This window comes from Hippopotamus amphibius, chromosome 3 (genome assembly GCF_030028045.1).
Source record: "Hippopotamus amphibius kiboko isolate mHipAmp2 chromosome 3, mHipAmp2.hap2, whole genome shotgun sequence".
NCBI classification, from domain to species: Eukaryota; Metazoa; Chordata; class Mammalia; order Artiodactyla; family Hippopotamidae; genus Hippopotamus; species Hippopotamus amphibius.
Genome location: NC_080188.1, coordinates 23,355,702 through 23,383,328, shown reverse-complemented (window position 1 = coordinate 23,383,328; position 27,627 = coordinate 23,355,702). Strand labels below are relative to the sequence as shown.

Genomic DNA, 27,627 nt, shown 5'->3' with positions numbered 1-27,627 from the left:
GCCTAGATTTACATCCGGGTCCTTAGGCTTCACGCTCCCCGCGCAGGCTGGGGTCGCGGCGGAGTGGCCGGGTGCTGGTTGTTCCCGCTGTTCCAGCCTCAAAAGAGCCGGTGCGTCGGCGGGTGAGTCCAGGGGGAAGGACCAAGGAGGGCAGTGAGGCGGGGGCGCCAGCCGGTCGTTGCCCCCACCGGCGGGCTCTCTGCGGAGACGGGGAACGCGGGGCGGACGGGGGTCCTGGGAGTCTCTAGGCGGGGGCCGTGGTGTCCCCAGCCCTGTTTCCCTCCAGCTTGACTGGTCGTCCTCTTCGGAACTGGGTCTCCGGGAGGGAGCTTCCCTGGCCTCTTCTCTGGCGGCTTTCTCCTGACACTTGTTACAGATTCGTAGTAGTCAGCCTCGTGTGCCTTCGTTATGGTTTGCGGAGAGACGGGCTCAGCAGCCAGGCAGGTGAGGTGAGTTTGCAGCCCCTTCCAGGCAGGGATCCCAGCCTTCTCTGCTGCTTCTCTCCCCTCGTCGGGACCCGGACCCCTGGCCGGAGGGCCCGCTTCCTGGTAGGGCTTCAGGGATCTTTTGAGGTCAAGTGTAGTGTGGTGTAGGAAAAAAGCGCAGAGCAGGGATTCTGGAAGCCTAGATTCCAGATTCTGGTACGGATTCAGCTGTGTAACCCAAGTCGTCTGGAAGTTCCCATCCAGCTTTAAAGTTCAGTCGTTTGTGTTTGGCAGCTCTCTGTCCAGGGGATGCACACCCAAAATGAATCAGCACCAGAGGAAAATGAGGGCTGGGAAGGTGCTGTGTCATTTTTTGGGTGATATCGGGTCAAGATATCAGAGAACAGTTGAGGGCCACAGCAGTTTGGATCTCTGAGGATTGGCAAAAACTGAAAAAAGACACATTTTAAAATCTGAATACATGTGGCAAAAACATTCTGCTTTTCTATGGGTGAGGTGATTCATTTGGGACTTTTGGAAGTGAACTCAGGGCTTATGGAAGAGTTTTAAGAAAACAAAACGTGCCTGTACTTGGTCTGAGAGGCTTACTTGAACCTCTGTGCAGTAAAGTCATCTTGTATGATGTTCTTTTCCAAATTTATCCTGAATGTAAGAATCACCTCTGGTATTTGTAAAAGTGCAGGTTCTGTGCATCCCATTTCATATCCTTTGAGACACCATGTCCAGGGAAAGTCCTGGGAATCTTTTTAACAGGCATCCTAAGTGATTCTTCTTTATAAGGCACTTTTGGGGAGCATATATCTTTCAGACAGACCCTCCACCACTTAATAGCTTTATAACTTCAGTGATAAACTTCTGAGTTGCAGTTTTCTATATCTGAAAAATGAGGAAAAGTTCTACCCCACAGACTATTGAGTCTAAGCCCTTTGATCATAGGATCCTTATCTTAGTAATTTTTGTGTCTACAGAGCTTAGTGCTTGGCATTTAATAGGCCCTCCCTCACAAATGTGTTGAACTGAGAAAGGAAATAGCATGCCCCAAAACACAGAAGACACTTGGAAAGCTCTAATGCCATTCCTCCTCCTCACCTTACAGGTTTTTTCCCTCTTTTTATCAGTAGTCATTCTGTTGAACATTCCTATTAGAAATAAGTATTTCTCTTGATGGTCAAAAGAGCCAGGAAATATTTCTGATTCTTTGGTGTAACTTTGAAATTGTTTCTGCCATTAGATTATTAGTGAATTTAAGTGGAGGCCAAGTCCACTTGTTGGACTGAATTCATGACTAAACTCTGTAAATTACTGTCTGTAAATATTTTTCTCTTGTTAAATTGTGCCAGAATTCTAGATCATGGTGATCGCAAGTTTTCGTTGTTATGCCAGAATTCTAAATCATAGTGTTCTTAAGGACATATTTAGGTTCAGTGTATTCACTGTAATGAGACCTCCTACTCCCACTAATGTAAAGAATTTGACTTATTTCTGAATGTACGGTTTGTGGTTAAAGAATTCAGGACTAGGGCTTCCTAGGTGGCGCAGTGGTTAAGAATCTGCCTGCCAATGCAGAGGTCACAGGTTCGATCCCAGCTCCAGGAAGATCCCACATGCCGCGGAGCAACTAAGCCCGTGTGCCAAAAAAATAAAAAAAAAATAAAAAAAAAAAGAATTCAGGACTGCTAAAGTCATTTGTGAAAGGATTGGTGTGGGTAGTGAATCCATTTAAATATAAAACTAAGAATTAAAATCTGGGAATTATGGTTGTAAAACACCATGTAAATTGTATAAATCTGGCAATATAAATTATACATCTTACAGAAATCGGGAGTGGGAGGAAGTGTAAGAATGCAATTTTCACAGCTTTCATGGTGGTAGGTCAATCCACGTTGTCTAAAATGGAATCATACAGTTTTTAAATGATGCTGATCTCTTAATATTTGTATTATATTTTTTCTTAACCTTAGAATATTCTTTTAGGAACTGAAATTGCTTTTTGTGAAGAATTTTTTTCCCCCAGAGATCAGTAGTTTCTTTACCTTCTTTTGCTTCAGTTGAATGCAGAAAGAAATGTTATGCTTTTTGTTAAAAATAGCATGTCTAGTATGATCCCATTGTTAGAAATTATTTCTGTATATCCTGTTCATATGTGTGCATTAGATAGATATCTGGAATGATGTATACCAAATAGTAATGAGTATTTCGGAGTGGCAGGATCTGGGTCCCTTTTTTTTTTTTTTTAACTTCTGCCTTTCTGTATTGATTGAAAATTTTTAAAGTGCAGGTATTACTTTTATAAAAACCTTATTTAACAGAAGGGAGGTTTGGTTATTACATCATTCATAGGAAGAGTTCTGGATTTTAGTTAAGTCACCCAAAGGTGCTGAGTAATCATTACTACCTTAACTTGCAGTCAATAAATGAGTGCTGCTTTGTTTGCCTATAGATTTGTTTTATGTTGCTTTATATAGTATACCTGTAGAGATACTGAAGTGTGATGTCTTTATAGTAAATTTGCCTTGATGTAAATTTCAGCTTTGTAGCTTAGTAACTGTGTGAACTCAGTCAAATTGTGTCAGTCCCTCTACTCATCTAAAACTGAATGTTGTATTTACTTCAGAAGGTTGTTCTAAGGATTAATATTTGTACTTAAATGACCTAGCCCACTGTCCAGAACCCAAAGTCAGTTCGAAAGAGAACAGCCATTATCACTATTTTAAAAGTACAGATTGTATTTGTATACATGCATGTCTTTCTTAAGTAATGTCCTTTTTAAAGTCATCAGTGTATTATACTTCTGTTTGACTGTAAGTTACTTAAAGTGTTCTGCAATGGAATTTTCTCAGGTTTGAACTTCTTGTCTTGGAAGCTGTGCATCACCATAATGAGGCTTGTAATTCTTGATAACTATGACTTGGCTAGTGAATGGGCAGCCAAATACATCTGTAATCGCATCATTCAGTTCAGACCTGGACAGGACAGATATTTTACACTGGGTTTGCCAACAGGTAATGCACCATTTTTTCCACATTAGGTACTCAGGGTTGTGGGATTGAAGACTTTTCCTTAGTAAAATATGTTTCCTATTTATTTCTTGTCATATCACTGATTTAACATTTTAGGATATAAAGTCAAATGTATAGATACAGACATATCTGGTATCTAAGTTTCAGTACTATTTTCTTTGTTAAAATTCTGTCTCACCTACCACTCCAGAATGCAAAAGGAAATATAGCTCAAGTAATGATCATGATATTTTTTATTCCTTTTTCTAATAGTCTTTTGTTTGTATTTAGGGATGTTGCTTTCACTATTCATTCAATTTCTTAGGAGGTTAGCCTTCTCATTGATCATTAAGAGGTACCTAAAGTATATACTGTTGCCTCTTAATTTTACCTTACATGCCTTGTATTATCTTATTAGTCCTTTGCTATTTCTGTGATTATTTTCTTTCTATTTTAGAAGTATTACAAGTGAAAAATTGAAAACTGGTATGTCTTCATGACAGAATGAACATAAGCATTAATTATATATTTTATTGGATTTAGTTCTCTGTTAAGGTTTTTCTTAAAAAATAACCAAGTAGTGTCATTGATATCATGGTACTTTATTTGGTATTGTTGACTTACACAGGAAAGAGTATTGGACCTGGAATCAGAGCTGCTACTTTCTTGGTGACTGCGGGTCATTTATTCTACACCATAATTCTTGTTTTCCTTATTTTTGAGGAAGACAAGGAAATTAGTAGCTTACAATGCTGTTTTGAGGCTGAAATAAGAGCAAGTCCCTTGTATACTGTAAGCACTATGTAAATTTAAGGTTCTGATAAGTGTGTTTTATTTAAACAGTATTTTCTCCTCTTGCTCCTCCCCTCCATGCATGTCAACTACATAAAAGCTACAGTCATAATTTTTTTTTCACTTGCATAATTTCCATGAGAGGTACTGTTTAGCTCACCAAGTTGATTTTTTGTTTTTTTCTTTTTTCGCTTTTTGTTTTTTGGTCCATGGCAGTAGGTCTTGGTGAGAATGGCAAAGAGGGATTTTTTTTCTCTAAGTTGTGCACACCAGATATGGGCCCCCCTCAGGACCCACAGTTCTGATATGTGAGCCCCAGTGGTTGAACATGGCCTCTGTATCAGTTTGCCTTCTGTAAACCTGGGCCTTGCTCAGACTAGCCCTTAATCACTTCGTCTAAATTATGAAGAAATAAACAGTAATTTGATTATGGGGGCAGAAAGGCTTCAGAGTCTTAAATGCCAGCAGTGCTAAACATGTTTTTGTGTATTCAGTTATACAACTCTTTTGCTTTATTTTGGATAGTATAACTGCCTAATTGTGAGCCCAACCTGCCTCCCAGACTTATTCCCACCATTTCCCTACACTGAATCATGGTAGGCAAGCTACACTGCTTGTAGTTCAAAGAACAGGCCTGAACTTGTTGGCTTTACTTTCACTCATGTTACTAGTGTACTATATTATAAAAACTTTATAAGCTCTGGAACCAGGCAGAATCTCTGGCTTCACTGCCATGTGTGTGATATTTGGCACATTCCTTAATTTTTTGACACAATTCTTCCACCTGCTAAATGGGAAAGATAATGCCAGTTTCCCAAACTTGTGAGATTTATATTAGCTAATGTATGAAGCACCAGCATAGCATCTAGCACATGGTAGGCATACAAATGTCATCTCTGAACCTCCTCCCCCACCTTTTTTCTATTTTCTATTACAACTTAACCCGTTCTTTGATTGTGGGAATTTCACCTCTTCTTCAAAGACTGAGTTGAAATGCCATCTTTGATCCTTCCTCCAACAAGCAAGACTATAGAGTATTATTCGTTGATTCACTATACTCTCCAGACTTCTTATAGGTTATTTATAATACTTTTCCTTGTGTTATAGTTACTTTGTACCTGTCTATCCGTATCTTGTGAGTTCTTCTAGGGTAGAAACAGTCAATCTTTGTTTTATCTGAATCATAGTAAGCACTTGCTAAATTAGTTATGTTAGTAAATGAGTATTGCAAAGCAAATGTATAAAAATGAAGTTTCTTTTACCAGTTCACCCTCCATATCTTACAGTTTTTTTCTATTCAGCCACTTTGATTTAAAAGTAGAAAATGAATGTGTTTTTTGTCATCACCATTGTGACAACTTCTTTTTTTATTCATATGTCCTTAAATTATGGAGAAAGTCCTATAACTTTTCTCTTGACACTGAAAGATAGATACAGAAAATTTGTTATGCTTTTAGAAAGGAAGAAAGAAAAACATATTTATCCATCTTTTATCCAGGTTTCATGTTAGTAGACTGTACTTCTTTGAGAAGGAATTGTAAAGTTTGACCACATAAATTTTAAATTATTAATGACAATTTAAAACAATATGTGTGCCTAACTTTAAGAAAACCTATTAGTCTTCTGTTTTCTGAACCTGTCTATTTGATATTTAGCCACTTCTATTATTCTGTCATATTAAATGAAAGTCAGTCTTTTTACTACTCTAAATTTTTTTGTTTTTTTGGTTTTTTGGTGGTTTTGTTTGTTTATTTTGCCAGAGACTGTTTAGTTCTGCCATACTTCTCCCTGCCTCTTGAGTAGAAATTTTGTGTATGGGTGTTTTGTTTTGTGATGGTGGGTGGACTAGAAAACAATACTCTGAGGAGGACTGTGTGGGCCAGGTTGCTTGTTGTAAGAATGTAGTCAATCTAGTCTTTGAATTTGTAGTTAAAATGAAAAAATAGAGCAAATTTAAAAAACAAAGGGAAGCCATCCTCAACTGGCTAAATTAATTTGTCTTTATTGTGTCATTTCATCTAGCACTATCAAGCAGATCTTAATTTTATAAAACATGTAAAAGAATCCCATTTATAAAACAGTAACGTTAAGAACGCAGATGAAATATCTGAAGCCAAAATCCCATTTCCTAGAAATCATTTTACTTTATACATTTTAGCTGACATATGCTGAGAATAACACAAAATGAGAAACAGGACCTCCAGTTAAAAACTTTTTAAGGTTCCTTAACTCAATGCTTGCCACTTTCTATTTCGAAAGTAGGGGCAATATTTAAATTCAGTTCTGGTTTCCCTTTTGATTTCACTTGAATGGTCAATACTTGACCTATTTATGTATCATTTATGCTATAAATTCCTCTCTAAATATTTTTAAAGGTGGGATGTTTATTTTTCTTCTAATTCAAATGTGCTCTCTGAAAGTTTCTAATCCTGGAATATACACCATTAATTCCAAATATCCAACAACACAAGAATAAGTTTCCAAGCTGTAATTTCTGCTGATAGATTCCCAGCTTTATTCAGCAAATTCTAGTTGACTAAAATTTTAGGTTACCTTGTAGAGAGACTAATTCAACATATATATGTTAATTGAATGTGTATTTAAATTAATAATTGTTTGCCTAATAAATCAGAAATATAAAATACTATTAAGAAGAGAATAATGTTAATATAAACTTTTTTTAATTAGATTTTCAAGTAATGTTAGAAAATGGAATCTTTATCTGTTTTAGGGAGTACGCCTTTGGGATGTTATAAAAAGCTAATAGAATATCACAAGAATGGAGACCTTTCTTTTAAATATGTGAAGACCTTTAACATGGATGAATATGTAGGTAAGCTATATTATTTGAATATATTATTTGGATATGTTATATTTCAAATAAAATGAATATATTTTGAGAATATTAACATAGTATTTAAATTTGTTTTGAATGTAATATGAATAAATTTCTACAGTATAATGTAGTGGGGTTGGAGTTTATATTAAAAAAAAAATTTTTGTAATGACAGCATGACATAGTGAAAGGACCATGAGATTAGGAATCAGAAGATTTGCATTCATCTTCAGCTGTGCCACTTACCAGTCCTGGCTCCATCAACTTTGAGCCAATTCATTCACATTTCTCATTCTCTCTTTTTCTTTTTTTCTTAAGGCAAAGTTAAAACCAGTGTTGTTGTAGGGATAAATTAATTAATATGTATGTGAAAGTAATTAGTAAAATATTTTTCAAATAGAAGGCTGTTTATATTTGTAGGCTTGAAGCTTTTATAATTTATTGTTAACTTGCTTAACTGGAAAGATCAGTGATACATATAAACTCTGTGTTAAAATTTAAACTTTTATAGGTGTACATTTTTAATAGTAGCCTGTGTAATTGCCAAAGAACTGATGTAATTTAGTATACCTTGCATGCAAATAGGAATAACAGAGGAAGAATGTGGACCAAGATTTCAGTTGTGTGGCCATTTATGTTATATTTAACACATAAGTCAGTTTTGTTGGTTAAAATTTTGTATTTGAGAAGTGGAATATAGTGATTAAATGCACATGAACTAGACTTATGTGTTCCAACCCCTCTGAGCTCTGTGACCCTGGGAAAGTTACTTAACTTTTCTGTGTTTCTGTTCATCTATAAAGTGAGATTGATAATAGTATTTCCATAGATGCTGTACATATTAATTGAGTTAATACATACATGTACTGTGGTTAAAATTATTCCTGGCACATAATAAGCATATATTCCATACAAAAATGCTTTTAAATTGTATATGGTGTAGAAAGGTTATATGTTATAAATAGCATTTATGGCTTAATCAGAAAAGTAAACTTTAGATTTATTTCTGGAAATAGTTACATTTTTATTCATTAACTTTATATTTAGGACTTCCCAGAAATCATCCTGAAAGCTACCATTCTTATATGTGGAATAACTTTTTTAAGCATATTGATATAGATCCTAATAATGCTCATATCCTTGATGGGAATGCTACAGACTTACAAGCAGAATGTGATGCATTTGAAAAGAAAATAAAAGAAGCTGGAGGAATTGATCTTTTTGTTGGAGGTACATAAAACGTTTTGTCATTAATCATTTGTTAATATTTGGATTAGGTGCTTTAAGAAAAAAACCAAAACTTACTTTTGTGTAATGTAAGGAATACTGTGATTGTCTATAATACCCATTTATTCAGCTCTTGATTTCTATTTTACTTTATTTTCATCAAAAAATAATGTTGCAAATGGGGACTGTTTAAATTATGGCTTGAGAAATAGGTCCTAATCTCTGCTAAATTCTTCTAATTACTTCTTTAGAAATGACAGTTTACCACATCTTAGAAAACAAGTGATGTGTTTCTTTTCCTAAATAATATTCTTTTACTGTTTCTTTAAAACCCCAATCCAGTTTTCTTATCAAATTACAGCATTGAATCTCTGAAAGTTTGCATATGGAACAGGTGAATTTTAACATTTCTCTACTGATCATTCAAATTGCTTCATTTCACTAAGAAATGAGTTGAGTGTAAGATTTTATTTATCATCAGTCTTTATTTAATATGAATTAAGCTATATAATTGTCTTAATAAACTCTAAAGTAAATAAATGTTTAATTAACTAAATTCCACTTGAAATTTATACATATACATATCTATGTGTGTGTGTGTATTGTGTGTTCCTGATCTACCATTGAAAAGAGGTGAGAATCTCTTCCTTTGTAATGACGGTAGGGTTTTCTGTCATCATTAAGAAGCATCTGAATAGTACATCATCTAAACTGAAACCAAAATTGGTTTTTGCCAGATTCTTTAGTATTCAACTAAACATACTAAAGCTCTAAATTAACATTAGATATATAGAGACAGATATATCCATTAGATCTAGACATATCTTGTAATTAATTTATTAGAAGACGGCTCAAAATTATATGAATTAGATTTTCAATAGACCTGTATTGAGGTTAATTTAGAGTTGAGGTGGCCAGGTATTGTTGAGGTGTTTGGTTGCCTTTGGAGAAAATTGGGTTTTATAGTCAGACAAAAATTAGCATCCTGTTTTGGCCACTTTCTATCTGTAAGATCTTGGGAAATTTATTAACTTCAGTAAATTAGTGCAGTATACTAATTCAGTATAATTAAGTCATTTGTAAAACAGGATTAATATTAACCATTTCAGAATTGTTAAGAATTAACCACATTATAACATGTATAAAATGCCTTGTGCCTTGTTATGTAGTTGATCATCCATTAAGTGTTACTCCACTCTGTCTGTGAGGTGTCGTTTCTGAAGTAATTTTTCCTTAGTTCATCGAATGTCGTGCTCTTTTACTGATTTACCTCTGAAGGTATCCAGCAAAACTAAAATTTTTCTCTTTGAGGAAATTGTTATCTCTACCTAGCAGAACTAATATCAATTACTTTCTTAAATAGACGGTATGGTTTTTTATCTGAGCAAGAATCCAAGTTAGACTATTTTGCTTTTCAAGATAGAAAGTATTTATGTTTTAAATAAAAGTTGCTAATATTACTTCAGTATTCCTGGAAAACATTTGCATTCCAGTTTTGTCCAATTCTGGAATAATTTTGCACCTACCAATATCAAGGCCAGGGCAGTAGATATTTGAAAATGTTAAAGGAGTGTGCTACCCTTGCATTCTTTAGATTTTCTAAACTATACCAAAATCAAGTAGAATTACAGTAAAATAATATACCTAAACTGTTTATCTTAGTTATATTAAGAAATATTTTCACTTATTTACCATTATACAAAGATATAGCAGTTATTAAAACTTCAGTATTAAAAATGACTGCATGAATAACATAAATAGTATTTTTTTACTTTTTTATTTGAGGACTTATTTTTCCCTGTTAATTTATTGACCTTACATAAGGATTCTTATGACAAATCCCTTGGGGTCTCAATGCTAGGAAACAGAATTTACTGGGGGAAAAAAATCTGATAAGAACTTTTTAACTCCATTTTGTCCTTTTGCCTGCTTTCCAGAAAATGTTTTAGCTTAATGTAATGTTTAAGGTTTAATCTCCCTTTTCAGGGATTTCTAGTAGAACTTTCTTCTTTCCCCATAGCTTTAAGCCACTTCTTGTTTTTTGGTGCATTCCCTCACAATAACCCACCTTAGTTCTACCTTTGAAACTAATGGAGCATAATCATAATTATTTATGTTTATCACTGATTCTTACTACTAAAAAGAACTTTGTTTTTTAACCAATTTTTGTCTTAAACTTCCTGTAGTTCTCCCCTTGCAAAAAAATTTAACAGGATTTTCTTTCCTCTTCGATTAACACTTTCATTGTAGGCATGGGCTAATCCAGGGTCTGACAGTTTATATTTATCATCCAAGGGACATATAATTGTGTATAGGGAACGGAGGGTTGGCTTGTTACATTTTCTTTGAACTTGTCCCTGTTTGGAATACCCTATTATTGGATCTGTCTCATGAAAGAATCCCATTTGATTCTTTGCCTTTGTTGATCTAGGTTGTTATCGTTGGATTTGCAAGATGAGGCTTGGTATCTGGGTCTTACCACTTACCCTTCTTTTGTTCCAGGGTTTGGTTAATAAAAACACTAAGAACTGAGCCAAATGGGATCAAAATATCAGCTTTATTAAAGGTAAAGTTGGATTAGAGATTGTAGGTTGGGCTTGAGGCCAGAGGCCAGAATGGGGTTTCCTACTCCTCCCCTCTGAACTGGAAATAGTAAGACCAGAGAAGAGCTCCAGAGTATTAATCCACCATTGCTCACTCCTGGGAAATGGAGCAAGAGTTCCCTTCCCTCTGTAGAAAGGAGAAAGGAGGAAATATCTACTCTCAGAAATTCTTCCTCTGATGACAGAATTGTTGGGAGAAAGAGTAAGGTGTATCATGCAATCCCTGATCCACACCCAGCAATAAAATACACAAACATAGAAATCTATAAATAGACTCTAAAAGCATTATTAACTTTAAAATTATCTTAAGATAATTTGTGTTTAAAAGGTAAAAATAAGACAGTGGGGAAAATTTTAACCCTCTACTTTGGTTACATGATTAGATTCTTTGATTTGCAAGTAACTGTGATCTACTAATAGGACCAAAAGTGAATTTACTGGAATGATTCTGGGGTAACTCACAGAATTGATAGAAGAGTTGAAAAAAGCAAGTCTTTAGAAGAATGAGAAACAGGAGCCTCAGATCACTGAAGCAGGGACTTACCTGATCCTCTCCTGTAGTGCTGTCATCAAATGCCTCAGCTCTAGATGCCTTTCTTTCTGTATCCCAGGTCAAGTTTCAGGTTTATAGAGAGAAATTCTGATTGTTTTAGCTTGGCATAAGTACTTATTCTTAGACCACAACAGTTCTGCCTAAAAGATATGAGATATAGGGTGTTATGATTGATCTAGTCCCTGTTGTGAGGGGAGAAGAGCGGGGTAGAGGGAGGGAGATACTATACTGAACATCCCAAAGTATACCAACCATCCATTCATTTATTCAGCCATTATTTATTGAGGGCCTCCTATGTGTCATGTGTTCTAAATAGTAAGAATAGTTATGAAGAAAAAGTCTTTACACTCAAGAAGTTTACCTTCTAGCCCATACAACTATAGATACAGGAAAGACACACAATTCAGACTCAGAGGTTTCAGGGATGTCTCATAAAGGTGTTGATATCTTAGTCTAAACTTAAAGACTGAATAAGAATTAACCATGGTTTTTAGAGTTCATGATTATTTTTAAGAAAATTTTATAAGGCTTTGTAAAACATTCTGAACATTTTTAAAATATAGTTTTATATAAGGAAGCTCAATTTTTGATAGTTACTCATGGTCAGTAAGGGAATGTATTGACCCATCTCCATCATGAGCCATTGCTGATAATTTCAGCCTTGCTGCACACTTTTGTGTGACTCAAATCACCAGTATTGATCTTTGAGGACTTCCTATTTTTTCTGAAACTCTTTATTTTCCTGGTTCTATCCTTTCTCTATAAATATAAATAAAACTATTTGGGCAGATGTATACTTAAGAGGAAAAGCAGAACAGTTTTACAGATCTAGCGAGATATACATATCTATGGTTTAAAATTTACAAGCATATACATAGTTAATAGTGGAAACACACCATATGTATTAATAACTACATATAGATCTTTATATACTAGATTAAAAATCCTATGTTGTTAAAAATTCCTAGATTATTGTGCTTTGGTAGTTCATATCTGCTTCCTAAGGTTTTCATTTCTTCTTTCTTCCTTCAAAACCAGGTAGCTCTTTGTCATATTTTACCTCATTGTAGCCTGGGGAAAAAGTTGTTAGAATTGTGTGTTAAGAGTCAATAAGATACACCTATGTATCATTAAATATGCAGAATATAAGTATAACAGGTATTTTGACCCAGAGATTGATTGAAGTTGCCAGAAATCTGACTAGCAATTAGGGTCCATGTATATGAAACTTCATTTACTTAGGCCATAGAAAGATTCTTGATTTTATAAAAAGATTTACCTCCAGTTTCCTTCAAGTAAGAAATGTCATATTCTTATCTATATTTTAGAGGCAGTCCTAGAATATTAGAGCTGGCAGTAGATCTCCTAAGCAGTGTTTTCAAACTGTGGTTGTCATACATTATTAGGTCATGAAATCAGTATGGTCAGTTACATCCAGCATTTCCTTTTTGTAAGTTTTGTTAATGAAATAAAATGTAATCAAAAGTAGCTTGAATGGCTCCTAGTAAGGGTAAGTATTATTTCATGCAATTCTTGTTTTAATTGTATTTATATGTATATTAAATTGCAATGTCAAATGTATTTCTTGCAATAGGTTGCAGTCAAAGTTTGAAGAAAACTGCTGCCTTAGATAATAGACATTTTTGTAAGTGAGGAAACTATACTATAGGGATGTCCAGTAGTTAATTGCCCCATTAGACTAGAACCAAGCAAGTTAAAGTGTGAATATAAAGACCACTGGGTTAGGAATAGAAGATTTAGATTTGAGTTTTGTCTTAGTATTTACTAAATTATTACCTCAAACAAATCATATATTATCCTTGAGCATCAAAGTTTCCTTTTGAGCTTAAAAAAAGGTGAGGGAGATGAGGTAAATAGATATGCCTAGTCTGATGATATCACTAGATTGTTAAATATATGTGTTGTTGAGATGATGCATGTGAAATTGCTTTATAAACTATAGAGTATTATTATAAGGTGATAATTTTGCTAGTAGAATCATGCTAGCTCAATGCTAAGCATATGGAAAACATTGAAATACTTGTTGAATCAAATACAGGAACAAATATTTTACTGCAGCATTAGAAATTCAGCTATCAAATAAAACAAGGTAAGCGTGTTTATGACTATTTCTTTGGTCTGAAAGTCATGTTGAACTTTGAGAAACCTTATTTACTTTGTGAGAAACCTTATTTACTTATGTATATATGTGTGTGTATATGTATTTCTTTTGAAAGGAATTGGTCCAGATGGTCATATTGCTTTCAATGAGCCAGGATCCAGTTTAGTATCAAGGACAAGATTAAAGACTCTAGCAATGGACACCATTTTGGCAAATGCTAAATATTTTGACGGAGATTTATCAAAAGTGCCAACTATGGCTCTAACAGTTGGTGTGGGGACAGTGATGGATGCTAGAGAAGTAAGAATTAAACGTTCTTTGATGTTTTTCCTTTGATGTCTATAGATTTTGGAGAAACTGTGGTATCAAATAAGTGCAATTTTGGTTTAATCCTATGTGCAGTATAAATTGTCTAGCTTTCAGTAATCTCTGTCAGGCTTATTGCCATGTTTAGAATTCAAGTAAATTAAGTCTTTGAGGCTGGAAACTAAAAATTAGGCACACCTCTTTTGGGGTACTGCTTCACTTGCCTCTTCTTGTTTCACAGTTTGAGGTCCTAAAATCACACTGATCCTATAGTCTTGTGAAGGACTTTTGCAACAAAGATGCAGTCCTAATTAACATTAAACTGCTTTTGATCTTAGGATACTTTAGTGTAATGTGCTTCTTGACTGTAGGATAGCTCAGTTGGTTTCCAGTGGAAAAAGAACCCCTCTAGGGCTGGATTGATTCTAAATTTGGTGTGTTTAAGAAGGCAAGAGCTCTGAACACTAGACTCCTAATGTTTTAGTTTTTAATTGGGCTGTTATTTCCTGCCCTGAGAATAACAGACAAAATTATAGTCAGCTTATGATTATAAGTGGTTAAGTTACATGGAAATCCAAAACTCCATTCCTTTCTGGCAGCAGGACTGGACAAGTTCAGAGGAAAGAGTACAGACATGGTATGGTGTATAAGTAACTGATCTTGATGTAAATATATCTAGACTTGAATACACAAATAGAACTGTCATTCAAAATCTAGGAGTTTTTCATGGAAAAAAGACCTTTTAAGGACTGAAAGTTCATAGTAGATAAATTGAAAAAAAATTTAAAGCAGTCTTAGTTCTAAAATATGAAACTGAAAGTTTTGCAAAAAGTTACATTTAACAAGATGAAAGTTATAATGCAACTCATGCTAATTCTTAGAATCAACAGAATTATTCAAACATTGATTTTTTTTCTTTTGTTCAGTTTTTTTCAACAAAATTATATGATGCCATTCACCTCATAGTATTCATTCCCAACATGATTGTAAAGAAAATTATGGCAAAACTACTAGGGTTTCATCATTTTTACAAGGGCTTTCATGCTTTATAATAGCATTTTTTTAAATTATAGTTGATTTACAATATTGTGTTAGTTTCCAGTGTACAGCAGTGATTCAATTATATATATATTTTTTTTTTTCAGGTTATTTTCCATTTTAGGTTATACAAAATATTGACTGCAGTTCCCTGTGCTATACAGTAAATCCTTGTTACTTATCTTTTACATATAGTTTTTACCTTTTAATCCCATACTCCTAACTTATCCCCCTTTCCCTTTGATAGCCATAAGTTTGTTTTCTTTCTGAGTCCATTTCTGTTTTATATAGGTTAATTTGTATTGTTTTTGAGACTCCACATATAGGTGATATATTTGTCTTTCTCTTTATTGACTTACTTCACTTCGTATGATACTCTAGGTTCATCCATGTTGCTGCAAATGGCAATATTTCAGTCCTTTTTATGGCTGAGTAATATTCCATTGTGTGTGTGTGTGTGTGTGTGTGTGTGTGTGTGTGTGTGTGTGTTTTCATGCATAAGCCCCATATCTCCTTAAACCAATCCTCTATTGATGGACACCTGGGTTGTTTCCATTGTCTTGGCTGTTGTAAATAGTGCTGCTAGATTTTTCATAGCATTCTTTTGAAACAAGTATCACATCATTATACTTAATGACTTTATCTTCAATTTTAATGTGTACAGATTTTCATCTGCCAGTGGTTTTAACTGTGATGTGAGCTGTTCTTCAATGTCATTTTCAATAACCACAAATATATTTAAAGTTTGAATCCATGTGTGGGGTAGATGCCACTGTTCATTGGAAAGTAGGTTTGAATGGGAGATAAATCTTTAAGTGGTCAGTGCATCAATAAGTATCTTCACATTTTGGTAACTTAGATAATGAGGACCTCCTGTATACACCCTGTAAGTGACAACCCGGAAATTATTACAGGTTTCTTAGGATTTTGGAACTGTCCACTAGATAATGAACCACACAAGCCACTGCCCTCAATTTTTACTCCTTCCTTGCCTTGAGGCCTTACACTGATATTAACTGTGAAATGTTCTGTTTGTCTACTTAGCTAAAATGACACCACTGAGTTTTCAGCTTTCAGAGTTCCCTTTTCTGACCATAATCCTCTTTTATTCTTTTATTCTCTTTTACTACATTGTTTTCTTTTATTCTCTTTTTACCACATTGTTCTTTTCATTTATAGCACTTTTTGCAGTTTATAATTGTTTTCATGTGTTTAGTTGTTTAATATCTTTTCCTCACTAATTTATAATCTCCAAGCATTTATGGGTCATGTATATCTAGTGCAGTATGCTGCCTGTCACATAACAGGTATTCAGTAACTATTGGGAATAGTTTGAATGAATTACTTTTGCCCATAATTCACTTCGGGCAAAGTTGGTTCTATCCACAGTTAGGCTACCTACCTGAACCACCATATCTGATTTTTATTGACTTGGCTGTTTGACAGAAGTGACATTTACACTCAAAGGATTAAAATTTGTTTTTACTGATATATTTAAAGATAATGCTTTATATTTTAAAGGTAATTTCAAAAGAAAAGACAAATTATCTTTAATTACTATAGCATCTTTAGACTTGCTATATATAATTATAATAATTTGATTATTTATTCTTGTGATAACATAAGGAAAAACCAGTAAAACTTAAAAATCTGCTTTTGATTTTGTTGACTTACTGAATGTCACAGAAGTCACCAGTGATTTAAAACCGTCATCTTTTCTACAGGTCTTATCCTACTGGGCCTCTTTTCATCATCTATTTCTATGAACTATTTCTTGCATCATAAAACTCTACCATTATTCTTCTTCCTCTCTGACCATTCTTTCTCAGTCTGCTTCCCTGGCTCTTCTTCCTCCGTCTACCTTTTGAATGTTGGTGTTCCCTAGGGTTTCATCTCCTGGCACTGTATATTCACTATGCATACTTCTGGGCAGTCTTCTATATGACCATTTTTCTGTGCTTGTTTTTGTTTTTTTAATTAACACGTCAGTAGCAGTCACACTTTGGAACACTGTTCTCAGTAGATTTAGTACTGTTCTAAAAAGATCAACTGCACTCAGTACAGTGATAACTACCGATACATATCTTTAGCCAGTTTTTTGTGAAGCTGCAGATTTCATATTTCCAGCTGACTCCTTATACTTAAACTGTTCAAAATTTAAATTCATCTTTCTACCAAAATTGTCTTTTCCTCCTTTGGTGAATAGCAGCACTCTCTCCATGAAAATTATCTGAGCTTGAAACCTGTGTCATTCTCAGCTTCTTCACATCTAATCAGTCACCACATTCCACCATTTAACTTAGAGATAAATAAGGATCCAGCCCTCCCTGGGAATGCCTTACTTCTGGTCTATCAGTTTTTTTTTTTAAGAATTATTGCAAACCCATCCTAAATCATGGCTGTCTCCATTCTTTACTTATCCTGTTCTCTGTATTACAGCTCTGAACTTTTTTTTCACAGTTTAGTTATTACTCATCTGTGTAGAGTCTTTGATTCCCTGCTACTTCATCACAAGGTGATATCTAGCCTCTTTGTCTGGCATTAGATGCTCTGTATTATCAAATTTCAGTTTTCAGCCACCTCCTGTCATTTCCCTATGCTCCAGCCTTACCAAATTTCTAGCTTTTTATTGACCACCCCATAACTGTCTGAAATGTCCCCTTTTCTTTTCTGCTTATTCTTAATATTTGATTTCACATAGGGCTACTCAGCTTTTTCACATATGAGAAATACTTTCCTTGAGAATAGTGGAACAGATAGAGTAGAAATAATCATATTATCAATGTCAAATTATATTCTGAGAGCAGTTCTTTTCAATTTCTGATTTTCCAGGTATTTCTTCTTAACTTCTCAATTAAAAGTCATATATGTCTTATTGTAGTTGTTAAGGATATGGATGCTGGAATCAGACCTCTTGTTTACACAGTAGCCTTACCAAGACCTTGTGCAAGTTACAGAATATCTGTGCCTCAGTTTTCTTATCTGTAAAATATGAATAAGAATAGTATTTATCTCATGCTGTTGTTTTGAAGAGTTAAATGAGATAATTCAGGAACAGTGCTAAGTACAGTGTTTAACTTTGAAACCACCAAATCACATTTTAAAACTTCTGAAATAAATTAAACTTCAGAAAATATCCATCATGCAGCAATCACTACATATTCCCATTTAATATAGTTTGTGTTAAAGTAGTTTTAAAGAGACTTTTCAAGTGCTAGTATAAGGACTTCTGCCAGATTGCATAAAAATCACTTAAGGGATCCTGATTCTTGGGTCTTAATTCCAAAGATTCTGAATTAGAAAACAGGATGGAGCAAAGAACTTGAATGTTTTGCTGTTTTTTTAAAAACTCCTCTGGAACACATCAGTCTTAAGAAAAAATATTAATTTCCAGTAAGGAAAACTAATTAATAAATCCATTTATCAGTGTTGCGCTTACCTTATTATATGAAGCATTGTTATTTTTAAAAAGAATGCTTTTAACTGTAGGTGATGGCATATTCTACTAAGCCTAGATCTCTATACTTAAGAATAAGTATCAATAAAAACAGTAGAAATTCACACATATCTTAATGCATTCATGGGCTTTGATATTAATCAAATATAGCTTCAAAATGAAAAACAGTGAATCTTGATAGAAGAAATACAGTAATATCTGGTTCATTAATCTTTAATTTCCCATTTTAGAAGGTCTGCTTATAAAATATGAAATACAGAATTTTTACATTGTTACAGATATTTTAGAATTACAACCACCTTAACATTCATTTTTTAGTTAGCAATTATGAGGAAAAAATCATGTTTAGATTACACTACATAAACTGTTTAACTTATAAAATAGGATTGGTTTGCTGCTAAAAATGTTAAAAGATTCATTCAGACATCTATACACTCACTCACATTTGTACATGTTCTTTGAATTATCTCATAGGCTGTCAGGGATTTGGGACCAAGAGCTTAGGTTTTCTCTACCTAAGAATGGTCTCAGTTATGTGTGCTTAAAGGACAGTTCCTGCATTTAAGTAGATTCTGAATCCTTCTTTAAATCTAGTTTTGTTCCAAAACAGCTTTAGATACCACCTGTTCAGTGAAAGAGTCTTCAGGCTTATTTCTCTAGGTTACTTTTAAATATCTGCTATTATAGAGTCTTTTGCTTTTCCAAAGTAATATCTATTACTTATCTGGACTACAGCAATTTGGTGTATCATTCCTGTTATATGAATTCTTTGTTAACCTATAACTCTGCTTTTGCAAAACAGCCCTTTTCTTTGTTGTCCCAGGTCTCTTCTGCACATCAGTATTTAATGTGTTAATTATCATAGGCATTACAGTATATTCAGTAATACTCCTGGTATATTCAGTAATACTCCATTACAAGATACTATTTTATTTTGTTAAGCCAGAAGGAGAGATACATTTTGTGCTTGCCTGTTACCTTAAAGAGTAGAAAATAAATACCTTGAACTATGAAGAAATTATAGAGCTGTTTTTATTTTAACCCTCACAAAAATATTGGTGCTAAATTCTTTGTTTAAAAAAAATAGAGCTTCTTAGTCATTTGGAACATGTTTTAAGAATTGACAAGTAATGTTCATGATTTTTCAGGTAATGATCCTCATAACAGGTGCACACAAGGCATTTGCTCTCTACAAAGCAATAGAAGAAGGAGTCAATCACATGTGGACTGTTTCAGCTTTCCAGCAGCATCCCCGAACTATTTTTGTATGTGATGAAGATGCTACATTAGAATTAAGAGTTAAAACTGTGAAATACTTTAAAGGTGAGCATTGAAATTTAAAAAGCAGACTGGGAGACTGTTCCATTGTAGATGACAGTTAAGACTGTGGAGTTAACATCCTGCATTGTGGCCTATTGAAAATTGGCACTATGCTGAGGATTAGAAATGTCTCACTTCAGATAGTACTAGCTTTCAAAGTAGTTTCCTAATATTTTTTTCTTGAAGAAAACCTCTTCAATCTATATTTTCAGTAAGCATGATATTTCTTGAAATCTGAAATTTAATAAAATATTTTACTTTCATATTGAATATACAAGATTAAATAACCCAAAAGGAAATGTATATATGTCCTTTCTAATTTTTTCATTGTCTACCTGTCCCACCCCACCCTCTCAGCTATATTTAGAATGAAATCAGGCAATAAGATGGGTGGCCCACTATCTCATTTAATCTCCACAATTTCAAATTATTCCCATATATTAAATTTATAATGGGTAAATGTCAAACAGTATGGAATAAACTCTGCAAGTAGGCAGGAGTTTGAGCAGACTTTTGCATGTTTATTTTCCTTTTGCTTCTTCCTGCAGTCTGGTTCAGTAATTTTTAAACCTTATCATATTACATATATATATATACACACACACACATATACATATATATGTATATATACATATATATAAAAAACCGTAAGTGCTTGACATGATAGGTGTTTAAGAGACTTTCAAGGACAGTTTTGAATATAATCAGTTTAGAAGCTATTCCCTGCTCAAGAGTCAACTCCACATATAAATACACACACACAAACAAGCTGTATAAATAGGTACTCTTTACAAAGCACCTGTATTTATTTAGCTAATATGAAAATATTACATAATTAGTCATATATATAGGTCAGTAATTCACAAAGTATGTATAAGTGTACTGCTGATATTATATGAATGAAAATGTTTTAAATCTTTTTACTCTAATAACTAGGTGTTTAATGTGTATTAGAAAAAAATATACTGAACTAATCAAACCTGTATTTCACGGAAATCACTGCTTTGATAAGGTTAAAGAAGTTACTGTATTTTATTGCCTCTAAGACATCCTTTTTCACATTTGTCTCATCTGAAATTGGGATGTTTAAAATTGGTGTCCTACAGTTTATCTGGTAGCAGTTTTTTCTTAGTGGTACATAAAATAATGGTGTCTATTACAGTTTTCAGCATCTCATATTCATGAAAAATAGTATATAACTTGAAAATTTTAAGTCAATTTAAAGGAAACCAGTAACTCATAATACATGTAAGTGTGTGAATGTCAAAAATTCTTGACAGTGATACAAAAATGAAGTTTGGCAAATAGTGGAAATAGCCTAAATTTTTTAAATGAAATTTTGATCACATATGTAGAGTTTTGTATTTGCACGTATCTGCTGTTGTGAGAATTTTCCTGTTTCACTAAATATTCTTCAAAAGTATTTTTATTGGCTATATAATAATAGAGGTATTGTAATTTACTTAAATGTTTCCTTACTGTTAAATAGATTACTTCCAGTCATTTATATTTTATGACTTAAATTACCAGTTTTTTATCTAGTCATAAATATACCAAATTAAACTGAAAACTGTTAGCTTCTTAGTAATTTGACAGATAAAAGCAGAGAATAGCTCAGTTATGGGTTGTGAATAAGACGAGCTTTTAGATGACGGTTTACCTGTATATCTCCATGTAGTCCAGGTTTCATCACAAATATTAGATTCCTTAAAAAAGTTAATAGAAGGAATCCTCATTATCCACGTATTTTAATGCCAGTTTTGAGGAGATTCATTTAATATTGCCATTTTCTAGTACCAGTAATCCCCAGATAAACCCCTGTACTTGTCTGATTTTTGTCAATTTTAGTTTTTATCAGAAAATTTTTACATTTTAGTAAAGTAAATAATTTAATAATAATAGCCAATACTTACTTATATGACCACATGCTCTCTAAATATATTATACTTATTGATTTACTTCTCACAATTCTATGATATGAGTACTCTTATAATCCCATTTATAGGTGAATTAACAGGCTTAGCAGGGATGTTAAATCACAAGTTATTTTCCAATGGAGCTGCACATATTTCTGTAGACATTTAGGACATCAGCCTCTGTCAGGATGCCTCCTTCCATATGGAGAAAAATGGATTTGAGATATTGTTCTGGGCTATATATAAACCTCATTTTACAGTAAGGTATTTTGATATAAGGTAGAATGATTGAATATTCATAAATTTATACATTATAAATATAGTTTTATATATTTTCCATATCCTTATTATATTACTGCAGGACATACTGGAGGAAATGACTCCCATAGTTATCATCTATAATTCTTTAAATACCATTCACATCTCTGCTCTTTGTTCCGCCATCCATTTAAACATGTCAACATGGATCTTAAAGGGTTCTAATTATTTAGCTCCTAAAGAAAGTCTAGGTTAACGACATCTAAAACAATAAAAATCACTAGCAAATGGAAGTTTATTTCAGTATATATCTTTTGAAAGTATAAGTAAATCAGAGGAAAACACTTTAATAATTTGTTTTATTCTAGTTTTTTTTTTTAAACCTGTTTTATGTCCTTGAGATAAATATTTTTAAGACATCATCATCACGGTGAACATTTTTTTTTGTTTTATCCTTTTTAGGCCCTCCTCCAGTAACTTGATAGAGGTTGAATGAGTTCAGATTGAACCAAACCATAAAATCTATTATATTTAACTTTTCTTCTTCAGGTAGTGTCACAAAGTCTATGCATTTTTATCAGTACTCATTAGAATTTACTTATTTCTATTTAGGATTTAAGTAGCAATTATTTTATCACATTCTTATAGAATGTTGTCAGTTTTTACCTTAAGTCACAGAAAATTCTTGATTTATTATTCAAAAAGTGCTAAAATTTCCAAAATCGTCTCTAGTTTTGAACTAGCTTTATCTTATTACAAGTTAGAGCCAGTGTTTGGTTTTAAAAAAAAACTTTATGAAGGAGTTGGATTTTTAATGTTTATCCTGATGTTTTAAGTTGTGCATTTTTAAGCTCTAACGTATTCTTTCCATGATCAAATTTTAAGTGAATGACAGATGAATTATATCAAGTAGAATGATCCTCTAAGAGCTCATACTCTAGAAGACATATGTCTTCTAAACCACATGGCTGAGATTACTTGTTGTCCCTTCTCTTGGGTCTCTCCAATCTCCATTTTGCTGCTTTTTACTTACTGGTTGTCAGACTTTTCAGTTAAATCTTGTTTTAAATAAGATTGGTTCTATTTAGATATAATTATTTGGTAAATTTTTTTCATTAGCAGATAACTTTTACAGTATACAAAATTACCCTTTAATGTTTATTTTTGGTAAATGTAAATTATATTTTCCAGTTAGTGTCATTAGCCAAGAAAGATGGGTTACAGTGCCTTCAAGTGCATTGTCTCATGTGTTGTTACCCAAAAGAAGTAAAAATATCCCTGCCTGAAAGTAGCTGGCATTCTTAATAAATACTGGCTCCTTAAGTGATTTGAGAAAATAAAATGTAGCTCCACGAAGGTAGGGACTTTAGTTTGGGTTCACTGCAATAGTTTAGCATCTCTACCTAGTACATTGGAGACACTTGGTAAATTCTAGGTAGTTGGGCAGATAGGTGGATGACACATGACACTGATACCATTTCAGTTTAAGTGCTAAATTATGTAAATCACTGTGAAGTCCAAGGGATTTTAATGTAGAGATTTTTATAGTTAAATAGTACTTAATGAAAACTTTAATCGAGCTAGTGGGATTGAGAGATGTAAAAGATGGATAGCATTTAGATTTGAAGAAAATGGCATAATCAAGGATGAGCTAACACAGTAGCAGAAAAAGTTCCTCTTAATAGAGAACAAAGTATTTCAATAAAATGGGGCTAGCTTAGACTTTTAAAAACAAAATTAAGAGTGAAAAGGCAAATGAGGGCTTGTGTGTCAGTGGCCTTTCAAAAGGGTGTGTGGATGTGTGTGTGTGGAGCGGGGCGGGGTGGGGGGGTGGTTATTACCCCTGAGGAAAATATTCTTATGTATTAACATTTTTTGAGCAACAAATGCCAGTATATCAGTGTATTACAAATCTAACCTCAGAGATAGTTTGCATACAACAGTCTACTGAATGAAGTATTTGTTGGTTTGTCCACATACTCATGGATTTTTATCACAGGCTTTTTGTTTGCACTGGTAAGCATGGAGGGTGGGTTATATAACTTTATGGAACTGTCACTATAGAAACATTCAAGTATTAGAGATCACATTATCTAAGACATGTAAAGCAAACATCATTATAAGACCTTTATGCACTATGGTGAGTACTTTGCTTTCTATTTTGCATTTTTGAGCTGAGGTTATTCCATTTTATAAATAAGGCCAGATAGCTAAATAACTGCCATATACCTGAGGTGGAGGCAGAACTTATCAAGTGCCTTTATGCTTAGCTTGGTGTTTTTTATACATAATTTTTTCATTTCCTGGATTAGGTGTGCTCCTTGTTTTGGTGCCTTCAAACTCTTCCCATTGCTTACTTTAACCTTTTGACCCTTCTGTCCCTGCAGCTGCACAGAAGGCTTAACTTCAGTCCCTCCACAGTCCTACCTCCAAGATTCTAAATTTATCCTAATCGTTAAGTATCCTTTCCTTTCATGTCTAGCCATTCTGCCAGTGCCCTTGATAGATTCTGTCTTAAGGACCTTGAACTACAGAATCTTGGTTTCTGCTCTCTCCTTTTTTCCGGACTCTTTGTAAACAATATATGTTCTAGAGTCATTTTAAATTTAAAAAAGCTTCCAGAAACCATCTCACTGAATCTTCAGAGATTTTCTTAAAGTAAATGTTTATTGAACTTCCACCATGTATCATGACCTTTATAGACCCAGGGCTCAGAGCAGTACATTTCAGGTCCTGGACCTCAGTTTCTAGTTGGAGACATCGTAGGAAAAACATTTTCTAAGAGTGAAAATTACTCTAAAGAAAGTGAAATAGTGTTTCATTATAAGGTGACATTTGGGCTGAGACCCAAAAAGCTAAAAGGAGATAATCATGCTTTGCTCAGGCCGAAAAGCATTCCAGGCTGAATGAGACAGCAAACAGAAAGACCCTGCACTGTAACCAAGCTTAGCCTTTCTGAGGTAATAGCAACAAAGCCAGGGTTGAGTGTAACATAAAAGGGGGAAAGTGGGAGGACGTGAGATCAGAAGGATAAACGAAAACAACAGAATAAAATCTATATTCTAAGTGACCAGAGCAATTGGAGAATTTTAAATAGGAAAATAGTATAATCTAGTTTGTTTTTAAAAAAACTGGACAAGGGGAAATGAAGAAAGTAGGGTGTCGAGTTGGTAATCAGATTAGAGATGAAAGTGGCTTCAACCAGGGCAGTAGCTGTTGAGATAAAGAAATGTAGCTAATTTGGGATATATCAATATTTTGAAAGTAATGCCAACCAATCTTGCTGCTGAATTTAAGGAAAGAGAAAAAAAATCAACAGTGAATTTCAGTTGTCTGGCTTTAGCAGCTTATCAAAGGGTAACACCATATACCAATATTTTTTAAGAAATGATTTAGAAAGGGGAAATGGGTCTGGACCTTGTTAACAAGTTTGAGGTGCTGATCAGACACTGAAGTAAGCTGCTGAGTAAGTAGCATTCTCTTTCAATTTCACTAGTGAATATTTCTCTTCTCCTTCGAAGACTGTTCCAGTCCTGGTTTTTCTCCTACTACACGTATACTTTAGTGTTCTCTGCATGTCCCTTTGCTTATCTCTTAAAAGTGGGTCCTCACAGTTTGGATTTTAGAGTGCTTTTGAAGCCTTTCTGACAAAGAACACCTTACTAACAAGTACCCTGTCTCCTTGATCCAGTAATTCCATTTCCTAAGAAAACTACATTGAGTCCCTTCCCCAGCCTCCATGTTCTTCTTAACAACCTGGTAAATTTAACCTCCAAAATTTAAAGTCTTTAGTTTTTTAATTGGGACAACTTATTTCCCCAAAGAAATATAATACATATGCATTAAGACATGAGTAACTGGAAGATATTTCCCAAGAAGCTTTAATAAAATTAAGGACAATTTACAAGCATACCAATTATAAGATGAAATTTAAATTTACTTGTAAATTGGTATTTAATGCAGGTTATCTTCTACATTGTTTTAGTAAACCACTCTCTGTGTGGCTTGTAATCAACCCCTGCTGTAAATATACATGTCAAAATAGTGGAAGATAATTTGCCAGATGAATGGATAGGGTAATATACTGGAGAACTAATTAACAACAATTCTGAGCCCCTTGTTTGAGTCTGTTAGATTAAACTGCCATAGGGTCAAACTCAACAGACTTTTAGATGTAATCAGTATTCACATTTGTTATTTAGTCATACTGAAGTTCTAAAGACAAGAACTGGTCCTACTTCTGGTTACTTGCAAAGAAACTGTACCCATTCCAGATCTATGGTTTCATAAATAACTGTAATTGATATTTGCTAGGTAGTTAAAACTAAACATTCCCAAACATTTCTATTTGCATTTTTTCCAATAAATTTAACTACTTTGTATTAGATGAGAGCCAATATACTTGTATTTTACTATTAAATCTTTTGTTTTCTAAAGTAAATGAGAGATCAAAATTAGAAATACAACTAGAACTGTGCTTTTTTTCTTTAAGGTTTAATGCATGTGCACAATAAACTTGTGGATCCACTGTACAGTATGAAAGAAGGAAATTGAAGGAGATTGGATCAAAATTCTGCTTGAATGAACAGAACACTTTTATACATAGATGAATTTTCAGCTATGCAAATATGACAAAACTTGGGGAATTTTTGAATATTGTCATTTTTAAAGTCTAATATCTATATGTTAAACATTCCATATTTACGTGTTCATTTTATACTAGGGTTTAGGAGAAGTAATTGGCTCTCACAATTATCAGCTATTTGTTACAGAAGCCACATAGTCACTGTAACACAGCACAGAAATGAAATGTCTGCCTGTGTACAAATTTTAGGTCATTTTAAAGTTGATAATTCTGTACATCAAGTACCATTCATATGACTTGAGTGGCACTATTAGATTTTTAATCACAGGAAGACACTCCAAGCCTTTCAGGTATCAAACCACTATCATTGCAAGCCTTTACTTCCGGAATGCTACTCTATATTTTTTCTGCATTACACACACGCTTTCTGCACGTGGTTGCCTTAGTCATCTCCTGCAGTAGCATCTGGACATCAAAAGTCCTGCTATATATTGTTAGTACAGAAAATTTGAAGAGATGGCAGTGCCTAAAAGTACAGTTTATGTCCTTTTAGAAAGTATAAGTGCATGTTTTTTGTGCGCCTTCTTCTATAGCACTTTTTTTTTTTTCACAAATGTGCTATTTTTATTTAATGACTTGGGTTCATGCACTTAAGTATTTTGGCAATTATGAGCTTTATATCTAGCAACACACAATGAAATTTTTTTGAAGAAAATTTTCTGATTATTGTTAAACTTCATAAATGATTAGCTTTATTCCTTACATATATATGTCTAAAAGGATAATATGATGAAGTATAATATAAAATGAATTACTGTAAACTATTTTAGATTGCCATAACAACTTGCATCATTAAATTGCAAATAAAAGTATATATTGTTTTCTATCTTTAACTCAAATAAAGCTTATAATAAACATATAAGTTATCTAAATTTTATTTCCAGCAGTGATATTGAACACATACATCTGAAAGAATTCTAATAATTAATAGTAGCTGTGAGACTGCATTTACTTTTTATTTGCCATTATGCAATTAGGGAGATTTAAGTTACAGACAACGTCTCTGCCTATAATATCTTAGTTTTGCTCCTTGGGGAGTAAAAAAATGCTTCATTTTCTCTGCATATTTTGCTTTTTATAAGTCCACCTAGTAGAAGCATCATTTACAT

The 27,627-nt window shown here is 33.6% G+C and overlaps 2 protein-coding genes across 9 annotated transcripts in view; one reads left to right on the top strand and one right to left on the bottom strand.

Annotated features, from left to right (window-relative positions):
• GNPDA2 (glucosamine-6-phosphate deaminase 2) lies at positions 1-27,375 on the top strand. 7 transcript variants are annotated; one of them, XM_057729404.1, is made up of 8 exons: positions 16-122; positions 377-449; positions 3,287-3,448; positions 6,969-7,070; positions 8,121-8,303; positions 13,694-13,878; positions 19,528-19,702; positions 26,366-27,375. In XM_057729404.1, the coding sequence occupies exons 3-8, from the start codon at positions 3,325-3,327 to the stop codon at positions 26,425-26,427; spliced, it is 831 nt and encodes a 276-aa protein (XP_057585387.1). In that variant the 5' UTR covers positions 16-122; positions 377-449; positions 3,287-3,324; the 3' UTR covers positions 26,428-27,375. The 7 variants fall into 7 exon arrangements, with proteins under 7 accessions (XP_057585386.1, XP_057585392.1, XP_057585387.1 ...); XM_057729405.1 differs by having other exon boundaries at positions 22-122; positions 377-444; XM_057729407.1 differs by having other exon boundaries at positions 67-122; positions 385-449.
• Positions 13,872-27,627, bottom strand: part of GUF1 (GTP binding elongation factor GUF1) — a 37,244-nt gene continuing 23,488 nt past the window's right edge. For both annotated transcript variants that reach the window (XM_057729401.1, XM_057729402.1), the window contains one exon: positions 13,872-17,904. The gene's annotated coding sequence lies outside the window, so the exon portion shown is untranslated. The remainder of the gene's footprint in view (positions 17,905-27,627) is intronic.